The 27,813-nt window shown below is 41.3% G+C and overlaps 1 protein-coding gene across 1 annotated transcript; it reads left to right on the top strand.

Moving 5' to 3' along the window:
• On the top strand, window positions 1-27,813 carry ZNF318 (zinc finger protein 318). The gene is made up of 10 exons (XM_087817404.1): window positions 1-479; window positions 3,370-3,521; window positions 8,940-9,579; window positions 10,595-12,007; window positions 13,492-13,591; window positions 16,309-16,613; window positions 21,421-21,624; window positions 22,085-22,184; window positions 23,035-23,153; window positions 23,420-27,813. Exons 1-10 carry the CDS (start codon window positions 18-20, stop codon window positions 26,729-26,731), a joined length of 6,807 nt encoding a protein of 2,268 aa, XP_087673530.1. The 5' UTR covers window positions 1-17; the 3' UTR covers window positions 26,732-27,813.

Genomic DNA, 27,813 nt, shown 5'->3' with positions numbered 1-27,813 from the left:
CCGCTGCTGCCGGAGCCATGTACCGCAGCGGCTCCCGCTCCTCCGTCTCTTCACACCGGCCTAAAGAGAGCGGCGGGGGCTGCCCGCGCACCGGTCGCAGCTCCGGCTCCTCAGGCTCGGGTCGCCGCACCTCGCCGCCGCCGCCGCCGCCCTCCGGCTCCTCCGCGTCGCGGACCCCGGCTCGCCGGCCCCGCTCGCCTTCAGGGCACCGCAGCCGCCGGGCCTCACCATCCCCGCCCCGGGGTCGTCGCGGTTCCCCATCCCCACCCCGCGGCCGCCGGGCCTCGCCGTCCCCGCCGCGGGGTCGTCGCGTCTCCCCTTCCCCGCCGAGGACCCGTCGCGGTTCCCCGTCGCCGCCGCGGGGCCGACGACTCTTCCCGCCGGGCTCGGCGGGTTTCCGAGGCAGCAGCCGGGGGGAGTCCCGCTCCGACTTCGCCCGGGACGGCCGCGGAGACCATCCAGGCGACAGCGGCAGCCGGGTAATCCCACCCCTTGACCAGGACTCTCTCCGTACCCCAGGGTTCTCGCTTCCAGAAACGCCCTCAGCCCCGGCGCCGCCGGGCCTCCAGGCCAGGGTCCCCAAATCAGAGGTTCTTCATTCCCTTGGCGACCTGGAGGTTCCCTGTCAGCCCCGGGAGCTTCATTTGCACAATAAGGACTCGGACCCGTTAGGGCACCTGGTTGGGAGTCAGTGCTCTATTTTGGGGGACTAGGCTGTTTGTCGAACTCTGGGTGAGGTGTGGAAAAGTTTGCCAGGGCGAGAGGAATTTCTCCAAACCGTGTGCCTGGTACTTTTTCAATAGTTGATTCTTCTTCAAAGTTCCGTGGTTTTGTATCCCCTTAGACCTGATCTACACCCCCCCACCCCCCCATCGCAGAAAAGATGCTGAAATGTCTTCGTGGCGAGTTAGGGTTGCTTAAACTGCCCAGGTAGACACCTAGAGTGTAAATCGTTGGCTATTTAAATTGGAGCTGCTTCTCCGAAGTGAAGTGTGCATACTCACCCACAGTCTTTGTGATAACTACTATCACTTAACTGAGTTATGTGGCAGGAATTGGGCTTAGCCTTTCACTTTACACATTCTCTTTGAACATGAACAACCTTTTGAGGTGAGGCATTTAAAAGTATTCTCTATTAAAGATCAGCTGAGGAACCCAGAGATGTTTAAGTAACTTAATCAAGGTCACACAGTTAAGAAGTGGTGATGCTGTGATTCAATGCATGTCTGCCTGGCTCCGAGGCACCCATGATTTTTACCGTTGTATTTCCCTGCTAGAGGAACAAAGCATAATAGTTTAGACATAATAATTGATCTCTCACCATAAGCATCACTCTTAGTAGAGCCTCTGGGTAGGGTCTGGTGTTTTGGGTTTGGATTTTATTTTGAAAACCCCGTGACAAAGTTTCTGTTTTCTTGAAGGGCTCTAACTGTATGCTCTGGATATTCTGATCATGGGTGAATTGACTTGTCACTAAATTAAGATTTTCATAGATCAGCAGCTATATAGTCTGAGTGTTAGTTATTACAGAACACGTTTCCAAACTGCCCTTTTCTTCTCCAATGCACAACCTTTTTGCTCCAGCCTTTTATGTCTCAGTGACATTACCCATTGCTCAGCCAAAACAGTGATTATCTCCCTTCTCCCAAGCTTAATCTGTCATATTAACTTCGTCTGTCTAACCTGTCCCCTCTACCTCCAAAATATATTCCCCCAAACTGTCCTTTTGCCATCATGCTCTTCTAAACCCTACTGTGTCTTGCCTGGCTTATTACATTAGGTCCTTTACACTCCACTCTTGTTACCTTCCAGTTTATTCTGTGCCCAACAATCAACATGGTTTTTAAAACTTTATTTTATACATTTGAGAAGTATTTATTGAACATCTACCATATTTTAGGTGCCGTTCTGGGTACTGGGGGCATAACAGTGAGCAAACCAGTTAAAAACTGCCTTGGTAGAGCTTATATTCTATCAGAGGGAGCTGGATAATAAAATAGAGAAGTAAAATGTTTGGCATGTGAAATGCCTAAGAAAACAGAGAAGGGAGTTACAGGGTTTTTTTTAATCCTCATCCCAGGAGTGAGGATATTTTTTCCATTGATTTTTTTGAGAGAATGTAAGGGAGTGGGGAGGGGGAGAGAGAGAGAACCATCGATGTGAGAGAGACACATTGATTGGTTGCCTCCCACACATGGCTGACTTGGGGCAGGGATTGGACCTACAACAACCCAGGTATGTGCCCTTGACTAGGAATCAAACTCATGACCCTCCAGTGCACAGGCCAATGCTCTAACCACTGAGAAATACCAGTCAGGGCAGGAGTTATAATATTTGATAGGGTAGCCAGGGAAGGGCTCTGGTAAGGTGACTTTTTAGTAAAGACCTGAAGGAAATGAGGGTATGAGCAGTGTGAGCATCTGGAGGAAGAAGGTAGTCAGATCATTTCCCTTTCCTGCTTGAAACTCTTCTGTGGCTTATTTTAAAGAATAAAATCCAGCCCTGGCTGATATGACTCAGTGGTTAGAGCATTTGCCTGCAAACCGAAGGGTCTCGGGTTCGATTACCGGTCAAGGGAATGTACCTGGGTTGCAGGTTTGATCCCTGACCCCATCAGGGTGAGTTCGGGAGTCAACCAATCGATGTGTCTGGCTCACATTGATGTTTCTCCCTTCCTCCCCCTCCCTTTCACCCTCTATAAAAAAAAAAATCAATGGAAAAAAAAAATCCTTCGGTGAGGATTAACAACAAGAATAAAATCCAAATTTCATAACTTGTTTCTGCCTATCATCTCTTCTGTCACTCTTATGTAGTCACAGTCGTCCCCTTTCTGTTGTTACCCAAAACATAGTAAGCTCATTACAGAGCTCATTCTTTTTGCCTGAAACATCCTTCCATCTGTTCTTTGTAAGACTGGCATCTTATCATTCAGGCCTCAGGTTGAATGGTATCACCTCAGAAAACCCTCTAACCATCCTGTGAGTAGGTCCTTTTCTTCTAATGTCTTTTGTGTTATGTTTTAATGACTTTATAGCACTTACTATCAGAATTCCTTTTCAACTGTTTTTGCCTTGCCTCCTTCACTAGAAATGTATAGGTTCTGAGAGCAGAATTTATTCACTTCTCTAGCCTCATGCCCAGTACCAGTAAGTGAAAGAATTAGAGGTCACGGATTGGGAGGGTTGGAAGTGTGGGCTTTCATCTAAGAAAATGATAATTTTTTTAAAAGTGCTCTATTTTTGGAGTAGTATCTTACTGTAGCCATTTCTCACCTTGTTGGACCACAGCTTTATGACTAGGAAGAACATTTTTGGGTTCTTTCCAAAAGGGATGTCTTGACCTATTAACTATTATCTTTTGCTTTTGTAGAGACGCTCTCCTGGTCTGCGTTCTGACCCTTCTTTGGAACAGAGCTTAAGGATCACTGTTGGCAATGACCGCTTCTGTGTCGGCATACCAGAACGACGGCGGCTTAGTGATAGATTGGGTTCACCAGTGGATAATCTGGAAGACATGGACAGGTGGGCTTCATCTGAGGCAGGGCTATAATAGTGGTTGAAGATAGAAATGTTGTCTTCTGAACGGTATATTTGAAAGAGTGATGCTTGATATCCAGTACAAAGTATAACATTGGAAAAGACTTTGTGACTTGGGAAGAGTATATTTATGTAGACACTGTTGCTGAAAGAATTATATAGAAGAAAATACTTTAAAGGTCATCCTGGTCCAACTGGAAAGGGGATGGCTGAGGGAACATAAACAGAGTCCTCCAAATTAAAAATAGTTGAGCCCGGCTGGGCGTGGCTCAGCGACTGAGCATCGACCTAGGATCCAGGAGATCTTGGTTCAATTCCCGGTCAGGGCAGATGCCCCGGTTGTGGGCTTGATCCCCAGTGAGGGGCTTGTAGGAGGCAGCCGATCAATGACTCTCTCATCATTGATGTTTCTGTCTCTCTCTCCCTCCCTCCCTCTCCATTCCTCCCTCTGAAATAAAGATATATTTTTTTAAAAAAAATAGTTGAGATGATATGAATTCTAAGATACTGATACTAGGGGTCCCTTCCTCAAAAGGAAAGTTCTGGACAAAATAGGAAATCTTCTAATAGTGTTATTGTTCTGCTTATCCAGGCTGAACTATAGATTCAGAAAGTGTTTAGATAAATTCATGTGTAACATATCTATATTAAATACATAAGCATTAATAGAAAGTTAAGGATCTTTAAAAATGTTACTATTTTACAGCTATTAAGTGTTGTGGAAGGGCAAACACACCCTACAGAGTACTAAATATAGATCTCAGGTGCTAGGAACTTAACTATGTATGGGAAGTAAACAATCACATTAGATGTTTTTCACCTCACAATAGTAAAAAAGTAAGGACAGTACAGGGAAACCACTCAGTTTACCTGAGATCTGAGAACCATGTCTGTGATGGTCTCTGCTCAGCACATTGGGAATTTTCACAAATGATTAGCAGTAGCAATAAATCAATGTACTGTTCTTTCAAACTAATACTTCCATGTAGTGGTACACAGAGCATAGGCAGGCAGGTGAGGGACAGCTGGCAGGAAGTCTGAGGACCAGTGTTGCCCTTTGGTAATATTTATTTCAAAACTCCAGTGGCTATTTGATGCATTGAAGCAAGGCAGTCCAGTCCAGTGTCATATAACACTGAAGCTTCTGAAGATAGGGCTTCAGGGTATGTGACTATATCACTTAATTGAGAAAACAGCCCTTGCCCCTCTGCTGTTTCTATTTTAGGAGATGACTGAGTAGGCATTGTGAGTGGGTGGTACATCGTGTGATAGTCTTCCTTCCTTGCTGAGGTTTTGAGGTAACTTTAGCATTTCCTCTTGTTCGGCCTAAGGTGTCACCTCCCTTTCCATGAACTTCATTATGCATGTGTTCTTCAGATAGCCAATTTTCTGCTTTTTAATTATAAAAATTAAAATTTTCCTCTTAGGGATTTGGGGCAGTAATCTTTTCAGAATTATATATTTTAGAGAAACAAGTCTATTTTAGAGAAAGTGGTATTAAAGCTCTAAAAGGAGGCCATTCTTTTGACTTTTTACCTCCTGCACTCTTGCTCAATAGGGTTTGTGGATAATTACTGTCCACTAGAACCAGGACATGGGACTGTTGGCATTCTCAGAATGTCTCCTGAAAGTGAGTCCAATTTTTAGCTAATGAAGCAGTTCATATTCATCCTTTGTATGTAGGTTTTTGTTTATTTTTTTCCTGAGATCCCAGAATTATTTATTTTCCCTTATTGAATCTGTTAAATTTTATATCAGGTTTGGGTTACAGCCAGATTGCCAGGGTTATCAGTATCCTCACCTTGGCAGCTCTGTATGTAGGACTGTAACTTATTCTGAAAAGGGAACATGATCAAGTTGTGTGAAGACAGTTTCTAAAGACATGCGGATGTAGTTATCACTACACATTGTAAGTTCTGCACATTGTAAGTTCCATTCTTGGAATTATTATACCCTGACTCTTCCTTGCCCTGACATACATTGAAGGAGTAGGATTCCCCCTCCCTCTGATTTGCCATAGGGAAAAGACAGAAGCAAACATCTTTCTTCAGGCATTTTAGGGAATCAGCAAAATAAAAGAATGGAAAGTTTGGGCTCTGAAGGACTTTTTTTAACAGCTTTATTGAGCCATAATTCATGTACCATACAGTTCACCCATTTAAAGCATCCAATTCAGTGACTTTTTGTATATTCACAGAGTTGTGCATTCACACCACTATGATTAATTTTAGAACATTTTTATTATCTGCATCCTTAGCTATTAGTTCTCCATACCCTCTGCCCTAGCCTATCACTAATCTACTCTCCAACTCTATGGATTTGCCCATTCTGGATATTTCATATAAGTAGAATCATATAACATATGGTCCTTTGTGACTGGCTTCTTTCACTTAGCATAGCAGTTTTTCTCATTATTATTTTTTTTTAATTCTCACCTGAGGATATGTTTCCTCATTGATTTTTTAGAAAGAGAGGAAGGGTGAGAGAGAAACGTTGATGTGAAAGAGGAACATCGATTGGTTGCCTTCTGTACATGTCAGGACCGAGATTGAACCCACAACCTAGCTTTGTGCCCTGATCCGGAATCAAACACAAAACCTTTTGGTGCAGGGATGATACTCCAACCAACTGAGTCCCCCAACTGGGGCAGCATAACAGTTTTTCAAGGTTCAGTCATTCCCTTTTATTGCCGATAATATTTCATTGTAGGTATTTTGTTTATCCAGTCATTAGCGATGAATGGACGGATAACATTTGAGTTGTTTTTCCTTTTTGGCTATTATGAATATGGTGCTGTGAATATTGGTGTACAAATTTATTTGTGGACATAATGTTATTGTATATGATTTTTAACTTGTTTAATGGAATTTGTAAATACAAAAAAAGCAGAGAGAATGGTACAGTGAGCCCCATGTATTCATCACCCACATCCAACAATCCAATTTTTAAATAGACCTTATTTTAGGAAAGAGTTGGCCTTAACCAAAGCTCTAATAAAGAATCTGTCACTGGACTATTCTGAGTTATAGGGGATCAGGTGGCCCTTTTTAGGGCTCACTTTTATTGCAGCCAGTTTTTTCACTTATCCTTTGGGAGAGCTAGGGAAGGAGGATAGGAACTTCTAATAAGCAACCCAATTTCTGCCTGTATTTATTTACATGATAATTTATTCTTTTAACTGTTTCTATGCCTTCTTTCATTGTTTTTTGTCTCCTTTTGCTGGAGATTGCAAGTCTGGACTGAGACTTTCTGAGAGTCATCTCATTTCTAGCTTCTTGGTATTTAGTGCTGGATTAGATCTTGGGTTAGTATGCCGTTTGGTGGTGACATGTAATAGTTCTAGTGGAGCTGAATGTGGGAGCATGGATGACCTTGCTACTACTCATGGAGACTGTGTTTTTTCCCCTTCACTAATAGTATCAGCGACTTTTTGTACGGTAGGTTGTATTTTAGCAATGGAGTGACTCACCTCATGGACAATACTCTCTGGAAATAGGTGTGTTCACAGCTGACAAACCTATAAAGTAAAATATTTTTACATTTGATTTCAGAGATTATTCCCATCCCTTCCTATTTCATTCTATACTGAGAACCTAAAATTCCTCAGGTTCTTGGGAAGGAGGTAACAGGAACCTGGATTCCCACAGATGGCATTCTTTTATAGGAGGGGATAAAGTTTATCCTTGATAGTCTTTCATAAAGTTATTTATAGCTGTTAACCCGATCTGAAACTTTGAACAAAGGCTGGGCTGGTGAATAAGAAAAGGCAACTGGAGTTTTCTATATTCTGCTAACTTAGTCCCAGAGACAGGAAAGCAACTATTTTTTTAAGAAAAAGTCATTTCTTAGAAACTCACAAAAAACAAAAGTAGGTATCAGAAACTTAGAGGACACTAATAATTACCACGCTTTGGATGGTAATTCACTCTGGAATGTGAGTGACATGTAAATTTTTCATTCATATTACTTAAAAGTCATATGCTTAAAATGCTAAAGGATCTTTATTTCCATCTATGATTTAAGTCAGAAACTTTCTTTTTGGGCAATAGAAGCTTTGTGACCATATGCCCAAAAAGGTTAGGACTGTTGTATGTGGTGTAGAGCTCTGAGCTAAAAGGACAGATGTCCCATCCTGTATTTTTTACCTTCATGTCACAAAGGTCCAAGACCTTTTTATTTCTATGAAATAAAAATATATAGTGAGCCACACCATCACAAACTCTTTCCTGGGCCTGAGATTATCAGAGTGCTCATGGCTATCAAGGCAAGGCAGGAAAGAGGGTAACAAAACAGGCTGTGAGGGAGTTTTACAGTTTTTAATATGTGAGCCAGCAAAACAAAGCATTAGAGAACCTTCTAAAACTTACAAGAAAATTATGCCAATTAGGTAGATCAGTAGTTACAAGTTTTGTGTGTGTTTTTCTTACAGTGAAATCTTTCTTTTCCAAGTGAAATATTATACAGAACTTTACTATATAAACAGATAACTTTGGGGCTAGTATGATTCAATGAGTAGAAGGCTCAGAGCCATGCACACTCTGTTTTCTTAGTATGTCCTTTTTTTGGCAACTCTTGAGCACTGTTTAGAATCTCTGTGGAGGACAACTTGAAAATCAGTGATCTTAACTTGTGTTTATCAAATTTTAAAGTGCATACAAATCACATGGAGATCTTGTTAAAATGCAGATTCTGATTTAGTAGGCCTCAGTGGAGCCTGAGAATTTGTATTTCTAAAAAGTTCTCAGGTGCCTGGCCGGGCGTGGCTCAGCAGTTGAGCGTCGACCTAGGATCCAGGCGATCGGGGTTCGATTCCCAGTCAGGGCACATGCCCAAGTTGTGGGTTCGATCCCCATTCGGGGGCGTGCAGGAGGCAGCGGATCAATAACTGTCTCATCATTGATGTTTCCATCTCTCTCTCTCCCTCTCTCTCTGAAATCAATAAAGATATATTTTAAAAAAATAAAAATTAAAAAATAATTAAAAAATAAAAAGTTCTGAGGTAATACTGATGCTGCTTATTCAGACCACACTTTTAGTAGCAAAGAGCTAGAACTTAGCTACTGTAGAGGTCCGTAACCCAGGGCTCTTCGTAGTGGTGGTTTCACATCTGCCAAACCCCAGCATGATACTTTACCACCAAAGTCTAGTCAAAGAAATCAGCCTAAGAGGTCTGTCTATATAGATTAGTAATATTTCCCCTTGTTTTGAGGCTGAAGCTGCTTGTGTCTGCCCCAGGGGAAAGGGAAGGAAAATGTTCCATGTGATTTGTTCTTGGACTTCATGATTATTGTCTTTTGTCCTAAGTATTCTATAGCATCCATATCGAATGTCAGTCTCTTAGCCTTGTCTGGTCTTGCTCTTTCCAAGTCTATTGTATTCAGTAAGTCTTTTCTCTTTCCTCAGGGATAACTTGACTGATGATTCTGTCTTCACTCGAAGTTCCCAAAGCACTCGAGGTCTTGAACGATATATTTCCCGGGAGGAGAGGCCTCTCAGTCCCTTCTTGGGACAGCTAGATGAGGACTACCGAACAAGAGAAACTTTCCTGCATCGTTCTGATTATAGTCCCCATATCAGTTGTCATGATGATATGTTGCATGGAACAGAACGGAGTAGAGACAAACTCAAAGGCTCCTACTCTGTACGACCTGAGGAAAGGAGCCGGGAGGCCAAACGGCCCCGTTATGATGACACAGAGAAGACGCATAGCATGGGAAGTGATCACCCAAGTTTTACATCAGGGACCCGCAACTATCGACAGCGTAGACAGAGCCCAGGCCCTAGGTTTCTAGACCCTGAGTTTCGAGAGCTGGACCTTGCCAGGCGAAAACGAGAGGAAGAGGAGGAACGAAGTAGGAACTTGAGTCAGGAGCTGGTGGGAGTTGATGGTGGTGGCACAAGCTGTTCCATCCCTGGATTGTCAGGTGTGCTAACAGCATCAGAACCAGCATATTCTTTACATCGGCCTGAGGAGGTATCTGTGATGCCCAAGAAGTCGATTCTGAAGAAGCGGATTGAGGTGGACATGGAACCTTCTATGCAGGTCTCTGCTGTGTTTCTTCCTATGGTCTCTTGCTAGTTCCTTTAATACCTTAAAGCCTGGTTACTTATCTGGGGCTCTATCCCTAATGGTATCTTTGTAATATGTACTGGGCCAACATTGTTATGCCTATGAGTTGCACCTTCCAGGACTCCCAAAGGAAACTAACTGTATGTCTCATAATGCATCAGTAGAGCGCTTCTACTGTCATATATTAGGCTTTCTAAACAGACATTTTGGAGACTATCCATTGTATCTATTTCTCTAAACTGGGTAGCCCTGTAGGAATTTTGAGTATGAGTTTCTTGGAAATGAAGCTTGAGGCAAAGGGAGATGATCTGAATTTTCCTCATCTCTCTTTAGAGAGAAAACAAAATAAATGAGTGGTAAGACACTAGACCAGAAATCAGGTGATTCTGATTCTGGACCCATCTCTGCCACCAGTTTGCTGTGTGATTTTTAGACAAGTTCACCTCACCATTCTGGGCCTTGATGTTTTTTCCTCACCTATGAAAAGATGGTCAGGCATGAGCATTAGTTTTTAGCTGTCCTTTTAACAGCTAAAGGTTTCTGAAGAGGTACTTAGGATACTTAGGGAAGCAAGGGGAGGCTGGACAGTTAGTGTTTCAGAGTTTCCTAACTCCACTTCAACCAAAGCAGCTCTACCTTTATATGTGTGTTTTTTTCTTTCTTTTGGAATCCATAGAAAACAAGTAAGCTAGGACATCTCTAAAGTTCTTTTCTATTCAGATTCTTTGATAAGGACAACAACAAATGAGCAGAAGGGAGGATTCATTCAAATTGGCCTTCTTTCCTATTTCTCTTTGCCATAGCAGAAACATCTGGAGAGATGGGGACCCAAATCTTGAACCTGGCTAAGGATACTGTACCTCCCCTTCATCCATACTTATCTTCCTCCTATTAATTCAAGAATAACAAAGTAACTAAGTAGTTCGCTCAATTGCTAGTTTTCTGAGTTTCTGCTTAGAGGCCAAATTGGTTGTATTTGTCTTTGCAGCTTGAGAGTTTTTCCAGCAGTACCAGCTGCAGCCAGGATCATTCTCTCTACTCTGGACACCCATCTGTTCCACTGAGTGGTGCTATTGATGCTTTTGCTTCAGAGCTTGAAAACAACAAGGGGACTATGGTAGAGACTACCCTGAAGGAACCTCAGGGCAACCTCTACCAATGGGGTCCCCTCCCTGGGATGACCAAGGACAACAGTCCTCTCCGAGAGAAGTTTGGAAGTTTTCTGTGCCACAAAGGGAAATTGGATATGAAGCCTGAGGGACCTGAGCGGCACACAGACTTCTTGCTGCCCCATGAGAGAGCTAGCCAGGATGGCAGTGGTTTTTCCCGCATTCTGAGCATGTTGGCAGATTCTACCAGTACACAGGAGAAAAGGCGACGTAGCTTCCCTGACATTGAGGATGAGGAGAAGTTTCTCTATGGAGATGAAGAAGAGGATTTAAAGGCAGAATCTCCACCGAAGCCCCTTGGGGGCTCCGAGAGTGAAGTTTTGAGGCAGAAAGCAAGCTCTTCCCTGCCATCTTCAGTTCCAGGTGTAAAGCTAGAATCAATAGAAGAGACCAATCCAGAATATGCCAAGATTCATGACTTGCTCAAGACCATAGGCCTGGATATTGGGGTAACAGAGATTAGTCAATTGGCTGCACGCACCCAGGAACGACTTCATGGCAAGAAGCCATCACGTTCCTCCACTGACCGCTGTTCCTCAGTTGACCGCCGTTTCTCAGCTGATCGACATTCCTCAGATCCTCACAAATTGGAGAGCAGGGAGGCACACCATAGCAATACCCACTCCCCGGAGGTGTCCCGTCCACATCCAGTCTCCCCTGTGGATCCTTACCTGCTCACAAAAAACAGCCCCCCATTCCTAAAGTCTGACCATCCAGGGGGTCATATTGCAGGACCAGAGGTGGTTGGCAGTGGGTTTCAGTCGTCTGTTGCAGTCAGGTGCCTGTTGCCATCGGCCCCATCCGCCCCAGTTAGACTTCCACACACTGCTTCTTTATCTCAGTTTCATGTGCCAAGAGCCTCTCAGTTTGCTGCAGCTCGGATACCTTCAAACTACCAGGGTCCTGCCATTCCCCCTGCTTCCTTTGATGCCTATAGGCATTACATGGCATATGCAGCCTCAAGGTGGCCCATGTACTCCACCTCACAACCATCAAAGCACCCTCTACCTGACCCACACAGGGTAATGCCAGTTACCAAACAAGCTACTCGTAGCCGTCCCAATCTTCGTGTGATCCCCACTGTGACTCCTGCTGAGCCCAAACAGGATGAGTTAGTGCTAGGCTCAATTCCTACTGCACAATTGCCTGTCCAGGTGACCATCCCATCGCTCATAAGATATAATCCGGAAAAGATCTCTGATGAGAAGAATCGTGCTTCCCAGAAGCTGAAGGTGAATATTAGCTTTGGGGATCCTGTGCCTGAGTCTTTTATTTTAACATAAATTTGCCTTTGTCTTTTAGAGGGAGCTGAAAAAATTTAAGACCCTCTTAAGTTCTTTGGAGACTGCTGTCATCACCCTAAATAATGTATATATCTCCTGTTTTTCTCACATGTTTTTTTATTAAGACTAAGCTAAGTCTGGCCCTAGGTCCCACTGTAACTGCTAGACTACTTTTTTTCTATTTTAAGTTTATTTTCTTTATTCAAAATATTTGCCTTAGAACACTATGAGCCTTGAAGTCTTCAATATGACCTCATCAGGGAGTGAGGAACCAAAATTGGGTTGTCTGATGGAGTATCTTTTTATGACACTTTTTAAAAAAAAGTAGTTTTTATACTATCAAGGCTCATTGGGTTCCCAGGCTGTTGGAAGGGAGCAGTGGCTGTGGTAAAGATACAATAATTCTAAATGTTTTAGAGCAGTAGGTAAAAATTATGTAGGGACATGCAATACTAATTAGAAGAATTTTAAATGGAAAAATTAATACATACTGTTAATTTTAAAGGTTCTTAATAACTATTAACTGACTTTGCTTAGGAACGTAAAAATGTTATATGCATAGATTTGATTTGCTAATAAAATAACACCTGAGGAGAAAACAAGAAAAGGAAAAATTGGAGAGCCAATCTCATTTTTTCCAGTATACAAGAAATTTAGCTAATCCTTGAGAAGACCAAAAAAATTAGCTTAATTTTCCACTGTACTTGGATTCCCTGAACTTCAGTGTTCCATTTTGTTGAAATCTTTTGGGAAAGAAGGGTAGGTTCAAAAAAGACAAGACTGAAGAGATACTGTTTGGAGACTGAGCACTTTCCCATTAAGGACCTAGCACTTATATCAGGGCTGATAATAACGCAGGTTTTTCACACTTGCCCATTATGGACAAGCCATATTTGTTTTTTCCATTAGGTGGTAGTAATACAATTGAAAGATTATGAGCTTTAGATCATTTATACATGAATTTTAAATCCTCTTACTATATCATCTTGGGTATGTTACTTAATCTTTCACAGCCTCAATCTTCTTACTGTAACAGAGATAATGTCATGAGAATGAAATAAAATGACATATGTAATGCAGCTAACACAGTGCCTCACCCATAACACATTTTAGTTTCTTTCTTGATGGTTCCCTTTGGGCTTAGAACTACTATCTTAACAATTGCTCTCAGTAGCATTAGTTAAAATTAATAGTGTAGTGCTTCCTGTATAAAAATAATACTTTTTGGGCAGTGTAGCTCTGGAAAGGATAATTCAGTTCTGGAACTTGAATCAGAATGAAATCACCTTCACTATAAAGTCAGAGCTTCTGTGTACAGATATTTAGATTCTTGCATTCAGATACTACCTAGCATGAGGGCTTATGGATGAGTGCAATAGGAAATGGAAGATATTGGACGCTGAAGCACTTTCTTACTGTTTTGTACTTTGCAGGTTATTGAAGAGAGGGAAAAGCTAAAGAGTGACAGGGAAGCTCGCCAGAAGAAAATGTACTATCTCAGGACTGAGTTGGAACGACTTCATAAACAACAAGGTATCAGACACCCCTTTGTATGACTGTAGTAACTTGAGTAGGAGACCCAAATCAAGAACTCTGGGGACTCTCAGACAAGAATGGCCTGAAGTTTCACTGTAAAAATTTTTTGAGATAATTAGGCTTATAGAAAAGTTACAACTGTAGTGTAAATAATTCTCACGTATTCATAATTACTAGCATTTTGCTATATTTGCTCTATTCCTATTTTTCCCCTCTCTCAATCTGTGTGTGTGTATAATTTTTCCTGAGTCAGCATGTATCTCCTAACAACAAAGAATTGATTTGCATGACCATAGTACATTTACCAAAATTAGGAAATGAACAGTAATGTAGTACTAGTCTACTGATACTCATATTTCACCAGTTGTCTAAATAATGTCCTACAGCAAAAGAAAATGCAAGATTATGCATTGCGTTCTGTTGTCATGCTCTTTTAGTCTCCTTTAATATGTAATAATTTCTGAATCTTTTTATTTCATGACATTGACATTTTATTTTTATTTTTTAATCCTCACCCTAGGATATTCTTTTCCACTGCTTTTCAGAGAGAGTGGAAGGGAGAGATAGAGACAGACAGAGACAGAGAAACATCAGTGTGAGAGAGAGACATTGGTTGGCTACCTCCCCCAGTTGCCCCAACCAGGGCCAGGGATTGAGCCTGCAGCTGAGGCGAGGTACATGCCCTTGACCGGAATCAAACCCGAGACCCTTCAGTCCGTGGGCTGATGCTCTAACCACTGAGCAAAACCCGCTAGGGCAACACTGACATTTTAGAAGAGAAGTCACATATTTTGTAGACTGTCCGTTAATTTTGGTTTGTCTTTATTTAATTCAAATTATGAATTTTTGGCAGGAACATCACAGAAGGGTGATGCTGAATTCATATCAAGTGTCGATTTGTCCCATTACTGGTGATACCAACTTTGATCATTTGGTTAAGGTGGTGTCTGCCAGGTTTCTCCACTGTAAAGTTACTATTTTACCCTTTTTAATTAGTAAGTATCTTATAGGGGAGATACTTTGAGACTATATAAATATTCAGTTGCTCCTCAAACTTTTGCCTACTAGTTTTAGCATTCATTGATGTTCTTGCCTGAATGACTTGTTGTTATGGTTGTTAAATAGTGATTTTCTAATTTCATTATTCTGTCTTCATTAGTTTACTTTCTGTTGTAAGGAGGAGCTTCCCACCTACCTCTCCTCCTCCATTTATTTATCTATCCATTTATATCATTGTGAACTCATGGATTCTTCATTCCATAGATTGTAATAAAATGCTGTCATTTATTTTCATGTTCAAATTGTCCCAGATTTGGCCAGTGGGACTCCTTTAGGTTGACTCCTGTGTTGTTCTGATATGTCCCCATCATTTTTTGAGTACTTTACTTTTTGTCCTAAAAAGATGTTCTATAATGCCTCTTTGTGTGTGTGTGTGTGTGTGTGTGTGTGTGTGTGTGTGTGTGTGTGTGTGTGTGTTAATCCTCACCTGAGGATATTTTTTCCATTGATTTTTAGAGGGAGTGGAAGGTAGTGAATGAAGGAGAGAGGGAGGGAGAGGTGGAGAGAGAGAGAGAAACATTGACGTGAGAGAGAGACATCAATTGGTTGCCTCCTGCACACACCCCGACCTGGGCCAGGGATTGAACCTGCCACCCAAGTACATGAACCCCCGACCTTTGGTGCATGGGCTAGCATTCTCACCACTGAACCACACCGGCCAGGGTCCAGGATACCTCTTTTGATTCCTTCTCTTCACCTATACTTTTAAGAATTAACATACACCTCAAGGAAAGAACATAACAAGGTTTCTAAATACTACAGCTTGTTGATAGCGTGGGAAAACAGAGTGGGAGAAGATATCATTTGTCCTGTTTGGGTTTGAACTATTTAGGGATAAGAATCTTAGTTACTAATCCTGTGAGGATTAATTCATGAGGACCTACCATTTGGTTAGGAGATAACATTAAGTGAGCCTAAGGCAAAACTTAAAACTCAGTGGTAGGCATTGGTAAAGGGTCCTTAAATCAGACTAAGTTGAACATGTTACCAATTTTTATCCTCTGAATAATTCTTTGCATTTCTGGATCTGGAGAGGACAGCCACTGGATTCATAGTTAAAACATTTATTAATCTTTTTGGAGAACACATGCACACAACATGTATATATACTATTTTGGGGATTCATGGGGCCCCTGAGGCCTGTCTGTAGATCCTTAGCTAATAACCCCTGTATGAAAGATAATGTAATCACTCCTCTTTTACCTCCATAGAAGCTTCAACTAAACCAGCCCAGGTGGAAAGAGAGTTCCACTTGGTTTTTAAAAGTTCTATGGAGGCTTAGCCAGTTTGGCTCAGTGTTTGGCAGAGTGTTCACCTGCTGACTGAAGGGTCTCAAGTTCCATTCTGGTCAAGGGCATGTACTTCGGTTGCAGACACCAATCCCTGGCCACATTCTGGGCGCCTGTGGGAAGTGACCAATCAATGTGTCTCTCTCACATTGATATCCCTCTCTCTTTCTCTCTCTCTCTCCCCCCCCCTTTCTACTCTCTCTAAAAAGCAATGGAAAAAAATATCCTTTGGTGAAGATTAAAAAAAAGTTTTGTGGGAAAGATTTTTGACCATAAAATCTTGAGAGATTGCTACTTATGACTGAAAAATAATTTGTCTTAACTTACTTTCCTTGTGTTTCTTTCCATTGACATTTGATTGCTCAGGGGAAATGCTGCGCAAGAAACGAAGGGAGAAGGATGGCCACAAAGACCCACTCCTGGTGGAAGTGAGTCGGCTTCAGGATAACATTATGAAGGACATCGCAGAACTTCGACAAGAGGCAGAAGAGGCCGAAAAGAAGCAATCTGAACTGGACAAAGTGGCTCAAATCTTGGGAATTAACATTTTGGATAAATCCCAGAAGTCTTCAAGTGACAGTAAGGAGCCTACAGAGAAGCCTGGGAAAGCAGAAAAATCTAAGAGCCCAGAAAAAGTGTCATCGTACTTAAACTCCTCTTCGAACAACAAGGTGAAAACTCAACTTTTCCATTTTTATTATATTTTTATTTTCATGGACTCCTAAAGAAGCTTTCTATAACTAACCGTTTTCTTAGTTTTCCTTTCCAACCTGTTCTTACTCTTGTTAGATTTTTGTAAAGCATAGATCAGATCATGATACTCTCCAGAATTTTAGCAGTTCCCCATTGCGGACAAAGAATCCCAAATCCTCAGTATTCAGGGCACTCCATGTTCTTGTTCTAGCATTTACTCCTTAACCTACTCCAGTTTTGGCTTCTGTTATCATAACTTATATATACCATATTGTGAGTTCATGTTTAGCAACAAAGTCATGTTGTACATTTCAGTTGTCAAATCAGTACAATAAAATCTCAATGTAATAGATTAATTCAGGTGAGAGGGTTTCCATTAAAGCCGGAAGTCCGTTATATAATAAAGTAGGTTTTCCAAATGCATATGTTAAAAAATTGACAAATTAGTTTATCCGTTTTTACTTATGTAGACAGGTTTGTGTAATTAAAATTAAGTATGTTTGGAAAGTTTAATTTCACAGGAAAGTTTTCTATATATATTACTATAATTTTAAATTTATACTGAATAGGTCTAGTAAATGCATGCATTCACCAGTCACCAAGAGTAAACAAATGCACATTGCTGAGGCATGGCTTAGCTCCTGTTGGAACATCATCAGCCTGCACACGTTAAAACTGCTGCAGAAAATCATGCCACGCAACAACAGAACCAATTACCTAGTGGGCGAGATGCCTTGTGATGAAGTACTAATCATTCACCGAACATTGTTTATAAGCAGTGACTCTTGGATTTAAATATGTAGACTATAGTTGTAGATATGGAATATTTATTTATGCCAGTGCAGTTACTACAGTGTTTTTTCCAACATATGGCCTATTCGCAAAAATTTGTTAAAAATAACAGTGAATTAATAACAAAAAAATTTAACGTGTTAATTTAATTATAAGCAAATCTTGGTTAAAAGCATTTTAAAATTAACGAGGTGTTAATTTTCACTTATGACATATGGACCAGAAATTTTGTCTGTTAAGTCAGAAGTCCATTACATTGAGGTCTGCAAAATCGAAGGTTTACTGTATTTGATACAGGGAGTCACTAACTCTTAAAAATGCTTTCTTTCCTTGGCTGCTATCACACTTCTTTCTCTCCTAGCATGCTGGCTGCTGCTGCTTAGTCTCCTTCCCTGCCTGTTCTCTTGTACCTGATCTTTAACTATTTTAGTTAGGGCTCAGTCCTAGCTTAGTTCTCCAGAATTCTGCTTTTCCTTAGGTAATTTTATTCAGTTTTATGCTGAAATACCATGCTGACACCTTCTAGTTTTATACTGATTCTTTTGAGGTCCAAACCCAAGTATCCAACAGACTACTCACCATTTCTACTTCAATGTCTCATAGATACCTCAAAATCAATATATCCTAAACTAAACTAATGATTGTGCTCAACTTCTTTCTAACTTTTTCTTCCTCTGTTATTACCCATTTCAGTAAATGGCACTACTGTCCTAGTTTTCATGACAACAATCTGAAAAGCATTCTTGGTGCTTTCTTCTCCCTTACTGCTCCATACCAAATTCTACCTGCTCTCCCTCCAAAATAGATCTCAATTTCATCCATCTCACCATCTCCATTGCCATCCAAGTTCAGGCCACCTTCAAGTCTTGCTTATACTGCTACACTCCTATTTCTTTCTTCACATACAGCCACTGATCATGATATTCCCTTGCGTACCTCTTCAGCCTCATTTTATGCATCTTTTCCCCATGACTCACTATAATTTCATTACTGGCCTTTTTATTCCACAAATCTATCATTCTCTCTAATGTCTTTGCATCTTCTCTTCCCTCTGATTATCATGCAAACCCCACTCTTTCCTTATCCCTTGTAACTAACTCACATTCATTCTTCAGGTTGCAGCTTAAATTATTTCCCTGACTCCCTTCCTTGATTTCCCAGACTGTTAAAATTGCCTGATACACATTCACAGTACTTGTAATTTTTTGTCTTAGCATTTATGACAGTTATATAATTGCATGTGTTCCCCCAATTAGATTTTAAGGTTCAAGGGACAGGCACTGTCTTATTCTTCAATATAGTCCCGAATATGTAGCTCGGGGCCTGGCACATAGTGAGTAGTGCTCAATAAATATTACACTACATCTTAGACTCCTACCACCTCAGAACGCTTGCACTTTTCAAGATGTGCAATATGCTATTTTGCCTCTCTAATTTTGCATTAATAATTCTCTTAGCCTGGAGTAATCTTTTTCCCAACCCCACTCATCTTCTAAGGCCCAACTTGAATACTACTTCTCCATGAAGAATTCCTGAGTTCTACCCAGATTTAGTGAGCCCTTCTTTAATATTCTTACAATATATTACTTTGTTTCTTTATAAGATGTATTTTATTCTATCATATTTAAAACATGATTTACAGCATGTCTGTTCTCATGCTTGTCTTCCAGTAAATGAGAGCTTTGTGAGAATAAAAGAGTATAACTTTATCTTTGAGTTTCCCACAGCATCCAGTATGTCTAGTATATAGTAGATGCTCAGTTCATGTTTGGGGGATAGAGAAAAGGATATTCTGTATTCTCTATCAACCAAACTCTCATTATTCCGTATCTTCCTGGAGAGTCCTCTTTCTCAACCAGATAACACTATACTCTTTTATCCCAGGGTAATTGAGTTCAATGACCTTTAATGGGAGAAGAGCTTGAAAGTTCTGGCTCTTTGTAGTTGAATTATACATTATTTGGGGCTCTGTTTATACACCAACCCATGATAGTCTATCATCTTTATTTGAGTGAGTCTTCATGTTCTCTGAAGCTAACAGAAATATGTTGCAATTCAGTTTTCATTTCAGCAGTAAGGAACGTTGTGTCTGTAATCTCTCTTTTCTACCTGTTCTTGGTATTTCTTCTTTCTTTGCCTCTCTTTAAAATGCATATTTGGTTTTCTGTTTTCTATTCATTTCATAAAAATAAACACACATTTCCATCATTTCATTCACCTAGAGACAGCTGTTATTAATACCTTATATATTATTCCAATACTCTTTTTCTGTTCATTAATTTAAGAAATATTTATTGATCTCTGAGAAAGTGCCAGGCACTATCCTGGATATGGGAAGTATAGCAGGGAACTGTATAGACAAGGTTCTTGTTCCTTCTTCTCATGAAATAGGAGAAGATAGACAATAAATAAGTTCAGGTTAGGTAATGACAAGTGCCTAAACAAAGAAAATAGGATAAGGGATATAGAGTAGTTAGGGAAAGTTTTTTGGATAAGGTAACATTTGATATTCTATGCCTATTCACATATCTTTATTGATTATTCAAATGTATTTTGTTACATACTTTTCTCAGAATATAATGAACTTCTTTTCATGTCAATAAATAGACTCCTTTAATAACACTTTTTATTGATTTTTTTTTTTTTTTTTTTTAGAGAGAGAGGAAGGGAAAGGGAGAGATAGAAACATCGATGAGAGAGAAACACCAATTGGCTGCCTCCTGCATGCCCCCTACTGGGGATCGAGCCTGCAACCCAGGCATGTGCCCTGATCAAGAATCGCACCTGTGACCTCTTGGTACCTGGGTCGATTCTCAACCACTGAGCCACTCCGGCTGGGCTTTAGTGACTCTTGAATAAGGAAAGATTATCTTTGATGTGCTAATTATTAGCCTTTATCCTGTCCATTTCCCACCAGTCAGTATTATAGATGCCTAGCTCCCTGATCTTATCTACTATAGAACCTTATGTATACTTACCCACTCTGTGTTCCAGAATTATCTCTTTTCTGTTCCTCACTCCTGAACATTAACCAAAATTCTTATTTCCTAAGTGTGTTGTTCTCAGCTAACTGACATATGAATTCATATTAAAGTATTTATTATCGATAACTTAATGTGTGGGAGTTGGTATGTTTTAAAAGAGGATTCATGTTAACTCAGAGGTGTTAAATTGGTGGTATAAAATATCAATAGAAATAGACTACTGTCTGCTTTGTGCACATCATAATCCCTGCTCTCCAGTGTTCCTTACCGGTATGTTTCTGTCATCCATTCTCTGCATTTGCATAACCTGTAAATTTACCTTTTTTCTTTGGTTTTTCTTCCCTCCATAGTTTTCATTATGATTTTTAAATTTCACTGTTGTATTTAATTGCATAGGTAACACTTTCAACATCTACCAAAGGGTATACAATAAAAAGACCCTTATCTATTCCTGTTCTCTACTTCACTTCCCCAGAGGCAGCCAGCATTTCGATAATCTTGAGTATTCTTCTAGATATTGTAGGATATATAAGTAAATATGTTGCCATTGTGATTTAGTCCCATGAGGAGATAGTACTCTGGAGTCTAATTAGTTCTGTTTGAGCCTTACAGAGACTTCTTTGGAGTTTTCTCCAGTTTATGCAGCTTTGGGTACTGGAAAAATGATCATAGAGGCCTATTTCTATAATTGTGATAGGTTACTTGCTTTTTCTTCTTTTTTTTTTAAGCCGCATCCGAGGATATTTTTTCCATTGCTTTTCAGAGAGAGAGAGAGAGAGAAAGAGAAACATCAATTGATTGCCTCCTGCATGCTCCCCCACTAGGGCCAGGGATCAAGCTGCAATGAGTATGTTCCCTTGGCCAGAATCTAACCTGGGACCCTTCAGTCCACGGGCCAACACTCTAACCACTGAGACATACTGGCTAGGGCATTACTTGCTTTTTCTGAGAGAAGACAGATCTAGGCTGCCTTGAATTTCTTCTAAGTGCAGGTTTTTTTCCCTTGTAGGAATCAAAGGTAAACATTGAGAATTCTCGTACTAAGAGCCCTAAGCCTGTGGAGAGCCTCCAGTCAGCTACTAAGCAGTCTGATCAGCCCATTGCTGCCTATGAGTATTATGATGCTGGCAGTCACTGGTGCAAGGACTGCAACACCATCTGTGGGACCATGTTTGACTTCTTCACCCATATGCACAATAAGAAGCACACACAGGTAGGTACCCTGCCCTCTGTTACTGCTTCTCTCACCCTCCTTCCCCTCAAACTTCTATACCCCCATCTGCATTACAAAGCTGGCAAATGAAACATTCTCATATGGGCAGGAGCCCCAATATGAAGAGCCAAGAGATACCAGCAAAGGAGACACCATCCCCAGGTCTCAGTCCAGGGGACCTGCCTGTAACTAAACACCATGACAAGTGTAAGTGAGGCTTCAGCCTCTTTTGATTCCTTGAGCACCTGATTATTTGTTTCATTTTAGCCATTGCTGGTACTTGCTCTAACATGTGTTTACCTTTTCCACAGGTGATTTCCGTTTAAACGTTTGGCAGAGCGGGTGGGGGTGGGTAGCTGGGGGCTTCTGGTCCCCCCTGGTGTGTGGGGAGAAAGAAAAGAAAAGTGGGTCATTGAGTTTTTAGTGCTGTTGTGTGAGCGCCTCTGCCTCTTGCAAATAGACACTGGATCCCTACAACAGACCTTGGGCTTTAAAGACCCAGAGTGAGGCCAAGCAAGATACCACAAAGCGCACTGACAAGATAACTGTTCCTGCAAAAGGTATGTTTCCTCCCTACCATTTTTGTGGTTTCCTTATATTCAGCCAAGGAGGAGGTATCCCTAAACTAAGGTGCTAGGAAGCAGCATAGTGTGAAACATAAATACTTTTTGACAAAACTGTAAGAATACTAGGTCCTGAAGAAATACAGAACTGTATAAGACAAGAATGATCTCTATCCATATGGCCAAAAATCTAACAGATATTAAACATGTATACCACTTAAAAATAGAATTTTCTTTGACACTGGCTTATGCACTAAAGTCTTATTTATTTGAAATACAGTTTTAAAACCCAAAAACGGTGCAGTAATTTAACTGCCTTTTCAACTAAGAAATATTTTTGAATAGTTGTTATTAAGGGGGTAAATTGAGAAGTAGAAAGTTTCTTTGTCTTTAAACTTCTCAGTTTCTTACCTTCATAAGTAGTCAGTGCTGCTACATCCTATAGATCTGAAGAAGATAGATGGTTCCTGAGTAATTAATACGAACATGAGAGATCCTCATACAAATAGTACTGGGCTATTTGGGAGTATAGTTTTAAAATCTCCTAAAATACTTAGTGCTAGTTGGAGTTTGAGGAGAACTGGCAACAGAAATGAGTCTGGCACAGGAAACTCCTGAATGTACCAGTCAGTGTTCCCAAGAGGTAGAAGGCATAGATCCTGAGTTCAGGCTTTAGGTTGGGAAGACTATGCCATTGAAATTTATCTAAATGCTACTTCTGACTCAAAAGTGGGTAAGGTCCTCTATACCATTAGCCATTTTACTACAAAGGGAAAGTGGGATTTCCTTTGGTTGCTGTCATCCTGGGTGGAAATAACTTATTTTCTTGATTTTCTTCCACTTCCAGGCTCTGAGTTTCTGATTCCCATCACTGGATATTACTGCCAGCTCTGTGAGGAATTTTTGGGGGATTCAATTTCTGGAGAGCAACATGTGAAGGGTCACCAACACAATGAGAAATATAAGGTTGGTTCTTGTAGTAGCCTGTGGGGTTTCCCACTTTCTGCAGTAATCCTTTTGACTTTGTCAAACAAGTTGACAACCAGAAAAAGTCATTAACACTACAAATTCCATATGATTGCTAGGAAGTTCTCAATCCTAGTGAGAGATGCTGTCCTGATAGAACCATCTATATCCTTGAGAGAGATGACTTCTGGGGATTGGTGGGGCCAATATTTTCTCTCTTGTAGTATTTTGACCAGTTGTTGAGCCTTTATCTTTTCTCTTCCCAGAAATATGTGGTCGAAAACCCGTTGTATGAGGAGCGGCGGAATCTGGACCGCCAAGCTGGCTTGGCTGTGGTCCTAGAGACAGAAAGGCGACGTCAGAGTGAGCTAAAACGCAAACTTACTGAGAAACCAAAGGAAGAGAAGAAAGAAAAAAAGGCAAAGATTATGAAAGACATAAAGGAAGATGACAAGGTCTCTGAGGAATTAGAGGACCAGCTCTATGAGGATGGGAACTCCCCTGAAAAGGATGAAAACAAGAGGAAGAGTAGCATCAAACTCCAATTAAAAGAAGAAGTAAAGAAAGAATCACCAGCATCTTCATCTTTTGGGAAATTCAGCTGGAAGAAACCAGAAAAAGAGGAGGAAAAAAGTTCAGTGGCCCAAAGTATGCCCAAGGAAGAGATTGTGGAAAGCAGTAAGGACAAAGAGGATAGCAAAGCTGAAGCTGGGAAGGCAAAGCCCATCAAAATCAAGCTCTCTGGGAAAACTGTTGTTGCACATACTAGCCCTTGGATGCCTGTTGTGACAACTTCAACCCAGACTAAGATCCGACCCAACCTGCCTATCCCATCAACAGTGCTCCGCAAGTCAGGGTCAGCCACAGTCAGCAAGCCAGCTCCTCTTAACACTTTTCTATCCATCAAGTCCTCTGGAACCACTGCTAAGCCTCTGCCAGTGGTTAAAGAGTCTTCATCTGATCTCCTCTTGCCTCCTGACATCATCTCCAAAGCATTTGGAGGGGAGGAGGTGATTCTAAAAGGGTCTCCAGAGGAAAAAATGGTGCTGGCTGAAAAGAATGAGCCATCCCATATACCTGAACAAATGCTCCCGCCTCCTCCACCACCTCCTCCACCCCCACCCCCACCCCCCCCAGTTATACCTCATCCAGCTGCAGCTGCCCCTTCTGCTCAAGCAAAGGCTCTTTTGGCTCCAGTAAAATCAAACCCAGCTGTATCTCACACAATCAGCCCTGGCTTCCTGGGTCCTAACATTTTGAATCCAGTGTTGCCGGTAGCCATCATGGCCTCAGCACAGCCAACTGCCATTCCTTCTGATGAGACGGCTCCTGGGGTGAGTGAGAGTGATCGGGACCAGACCCTATTCTCTGTGTTAGTGCGTCCACCGCCTCCCCTCTCAAGTGTGTTCAGTGAACAAGCCAAAAAATTGGAAAAGCGAAATTCATGTTTAGCCACAGCCAATGCTAAGGACCTGTATGACATATTCTACAGTAGTGGTGGAAAAGGGGCCCCTGAGACTAAGCTGAGTAGTGGTCCATTGGCCAATGGGGAAAATAGCAACTTCTCTAGACCTGAAAGTTCAGATACCTTTTCCACGTCTGCTTTGCACAGCAGTGCATCCCAAGAGGAGTTACCTCCAAATAGAAGTTTGGTTTCTGTTCCTTCAGTTGGAAACCCTAAAAAACCCATTGCAAAAACCCTGGTGTCCCTAGGGAAATGGTCGGTTGTAGAACATGTAGACTCAAAAAGCAGAGGCAGCAGCTATGGCTTCCTACAGCCTCTGACAAGGTTGTGTCAAAGCAAGCCTTATGAAACTATTACCCCAAAGACAGACACTTTGGCTTTGTGGACTTCTAGCTCCTTCCAGAGTGACACTAATAGGGATGTATCTCCAGAGGGAAAAATTGAGCTTGACGCGGAAGAGCCAGGGCCACCAGGTGTAGAGCCAGCCCCTCAGCTGTCAGATAAACACTGTAATACCATGGAATCTCAGAAGTTGGTAGAAAACCACCTTATGAAATCTGGTAACAAGGATGGAGAAAGCCAAGAGCTCCACCAATATAAGGATTGTGGAGAAAGTAAGATAGAGGCAAACACTGAACTGAAAGAAAGGGAAGCAAAGCTCTCTGAGAGGATAGGAAAGGAAACAGGTATCAGTGTTGGGCCCAATAACATAAAGGATTCTAATTTGAACCATAGGAACAGATACATGTGGGAGGGAAAAACAGAACAGCTAAAGTTGCAAATCACTGACAAAAAGACTGAACAATCCAAGAAATTGATGACAGGAAGTGAAACTCAAAGTAAAGTAGTGATTGAATTGAGTGCACAGACTTTATCTTCCACAAAAGCAAAAATAGATTCATTTCCACCAAAAGCTAAGTCTTTACTTCAGAACCCACAAGACAGAGCTGTGAAAATTTCTGCTCCAGAATTGCTTCTTCAGTCCCCAGCCAGATCAGATACGTGTGTAACAGGTTATGCACAGGAGCAAGGAGTTACAACAGGTAGTGAGGAGTGTCTAGAAAATTCAGCTCCAGAATCAGCTTCCAGAGCTTCAAGGTACAGAAGCCTCAAACTCAAGAGAGAAAGATCAAAAGACTTTCAGGGTAAATTGGTCTATGAACTGGCTGTTTGGGATGAAAACAAGAAGCCAGAGAGTTGGGAGAGCCCAAAGAAACCGGAAGTGGAAGCCCTGGAGCTACAAGATGTCCATCCAGAATTAACAGTGGCAATAGAGAGTAAGGCCTTAGAAGACTTTGAAGTTACAGGCTTGAAAGTAGAAAAACTTGCTGCCCTGGGGAACCTGGGGACTGTGGGTGTTGATTTCTGCAGTACTCAAGTAGAACCAGCACACAGATCCCCAACTGCCCTGTCCCAGAAATTGTGTGAAGAAAATTATTTGTCACCTATAGGATGTACCCCCCCAACTCTCACATCCTTTTCTGAGTTTCCATTAGATTCTCCCAAACCCCTGGTGCTTAATGTTGGTGCAGAGCGTGAACAAAACTCATCTAATCCCAGAAGTGGGAGGGTCACTCCTAACATTTTGAAAACTGGACATCCTATGGAAAATGTTGACCTTGGCTTGGGGAGCCTAGAGGGAACACACCAGGCCCTTGACCTTTTAGCAGGAGGAACAATGCCTGAGGAAGTAAAAGAAACTTCTCAATTAGAAAAACAAGATTCACTCTGTTTGAAATCGGAAACAATGAACACTACAGGCCTTGGGCCATCTCCTTGCCTTCCAGACCTTGTTGACTTTGTCACACGGGCATCTGGAGTTCAGAAAGAGAAGTTATGTTCTCATCTTTCTATGCCAGGTGACCCTCCGGAGTGTAGTTCCTTAGAGATGGGACCACTACAGCTAGAAATAGTGAATGCATCCATCACAGAGGTAGCAATTCCTCAAGTAGATGAGGACAATGACAACCCTTTGAACTTGGTAAAATCTTTGGCTCCTGGTTCCCCTATAAGGGAGCAGGTAGTTGGAGACAATATTGCTCAGGAAATACCTGCACAAGACGCTGCAGTTGATGCCATCCAGGACCACACAGAATCCTATGTTCACGACTAGTTTATGCAGAGCTACTTGTGGATGAATCAAATTGGCTTCTAGAAACCCGGTGCCCAAATGATCCAGGACTATTTGGCTAACTCATCTGGAACCTATACCATGAAATGCAGTCAGCATCTAAAGTAAATGTTCATGGAAGCTAAAAAATTTACCTCCGTTCCTTTTTTCCTTTCTCTTTAAGGTATCAGACAAATCAATCATAATTTCTGTACATATCTGTAAAAAGTACTTTCTGTTAATTTTTTTTTTGCCAATTTATTTTCTCCTACTTTGTCATTAAAATCAAATGTCTATTTGGCTTACCACATAGTGTGCTTTGATTGTATTTTGCCTTTGACTCTGCCATTTCTGGAATGTGGGGGGGAGGACAAGAGCGGACTTCTCCAATTGCTGTGTTGTATCCCCACCCAATTTTCTGGGCAGCTTGATAGGTCTCTGGGAGAAATACCAGAAAGCTTACAGAAATGGAAAACTGATGAAGGAAGGGTTGTTCCTCTGTTAGGCTTCCATTTGGATGGGCCTGCCTTAAGATTGTTTGAAATGGAGCGTGAGTAGATCTTTTGTTTACTGTTTACTTCCTTGTGTCATGTCAGTCCCCATACTTTCCTCATTCTGTTGCTTTGGCTTGAAATGGTCCTGCTAACCCACAAACCTGTTTGGAAATGGCTTCAGCAAACATGGAAGAAAACCTAGCAGGCTCATTATGGAAGACAACAAATCGGTAAGGCTTATTCATGGCTCAGTGCCAGGAGCAAATATACTTTTTGGGTCACTTTTATTTTCGAAATGGCCCTTGTTCATTGTATTGTGATGCAGTAACACTTTGTGTTAAGTTGCATAGCACCATTTCTGTTCTGAAGAGGTAGAGATCTGAAACTTGTTCTGGGATTGGATTTATTCTCTGTTCCACAACCCATATGTATTCCTTCCTCTACCTCTCCCTTCCCCACATTATTTCCACCATAGTGTGATGTGTTCGGTTGTACATTTTGTTAAAAGATTAAAGAATTTATGAGTTGGCTTGGACAAGTTTAACTTTATTTTTAATGTGTTAATTACTTGGAATAAATACATTAATCTCA

The sequence above is a fragment of the Miniopterus natalensis genome, chromosome 5, assembly GCF_054644295.1.
Source record: "Miniopterus natalensis isolate mMinNat1 chromosome 5, mMinNat1.hap1, whole genome shotgun sequence".
NCBI lineage: Eukaryota > Metazoa > Chordata > Mammalia > Chiroptera > Miniopteridae > Miniopterus > Miniopterus natalensis.
Note: the sequence above shows the minus strand (reverse complement) of the source record. Positions and strands in the feature narration are given on the sequence as shown.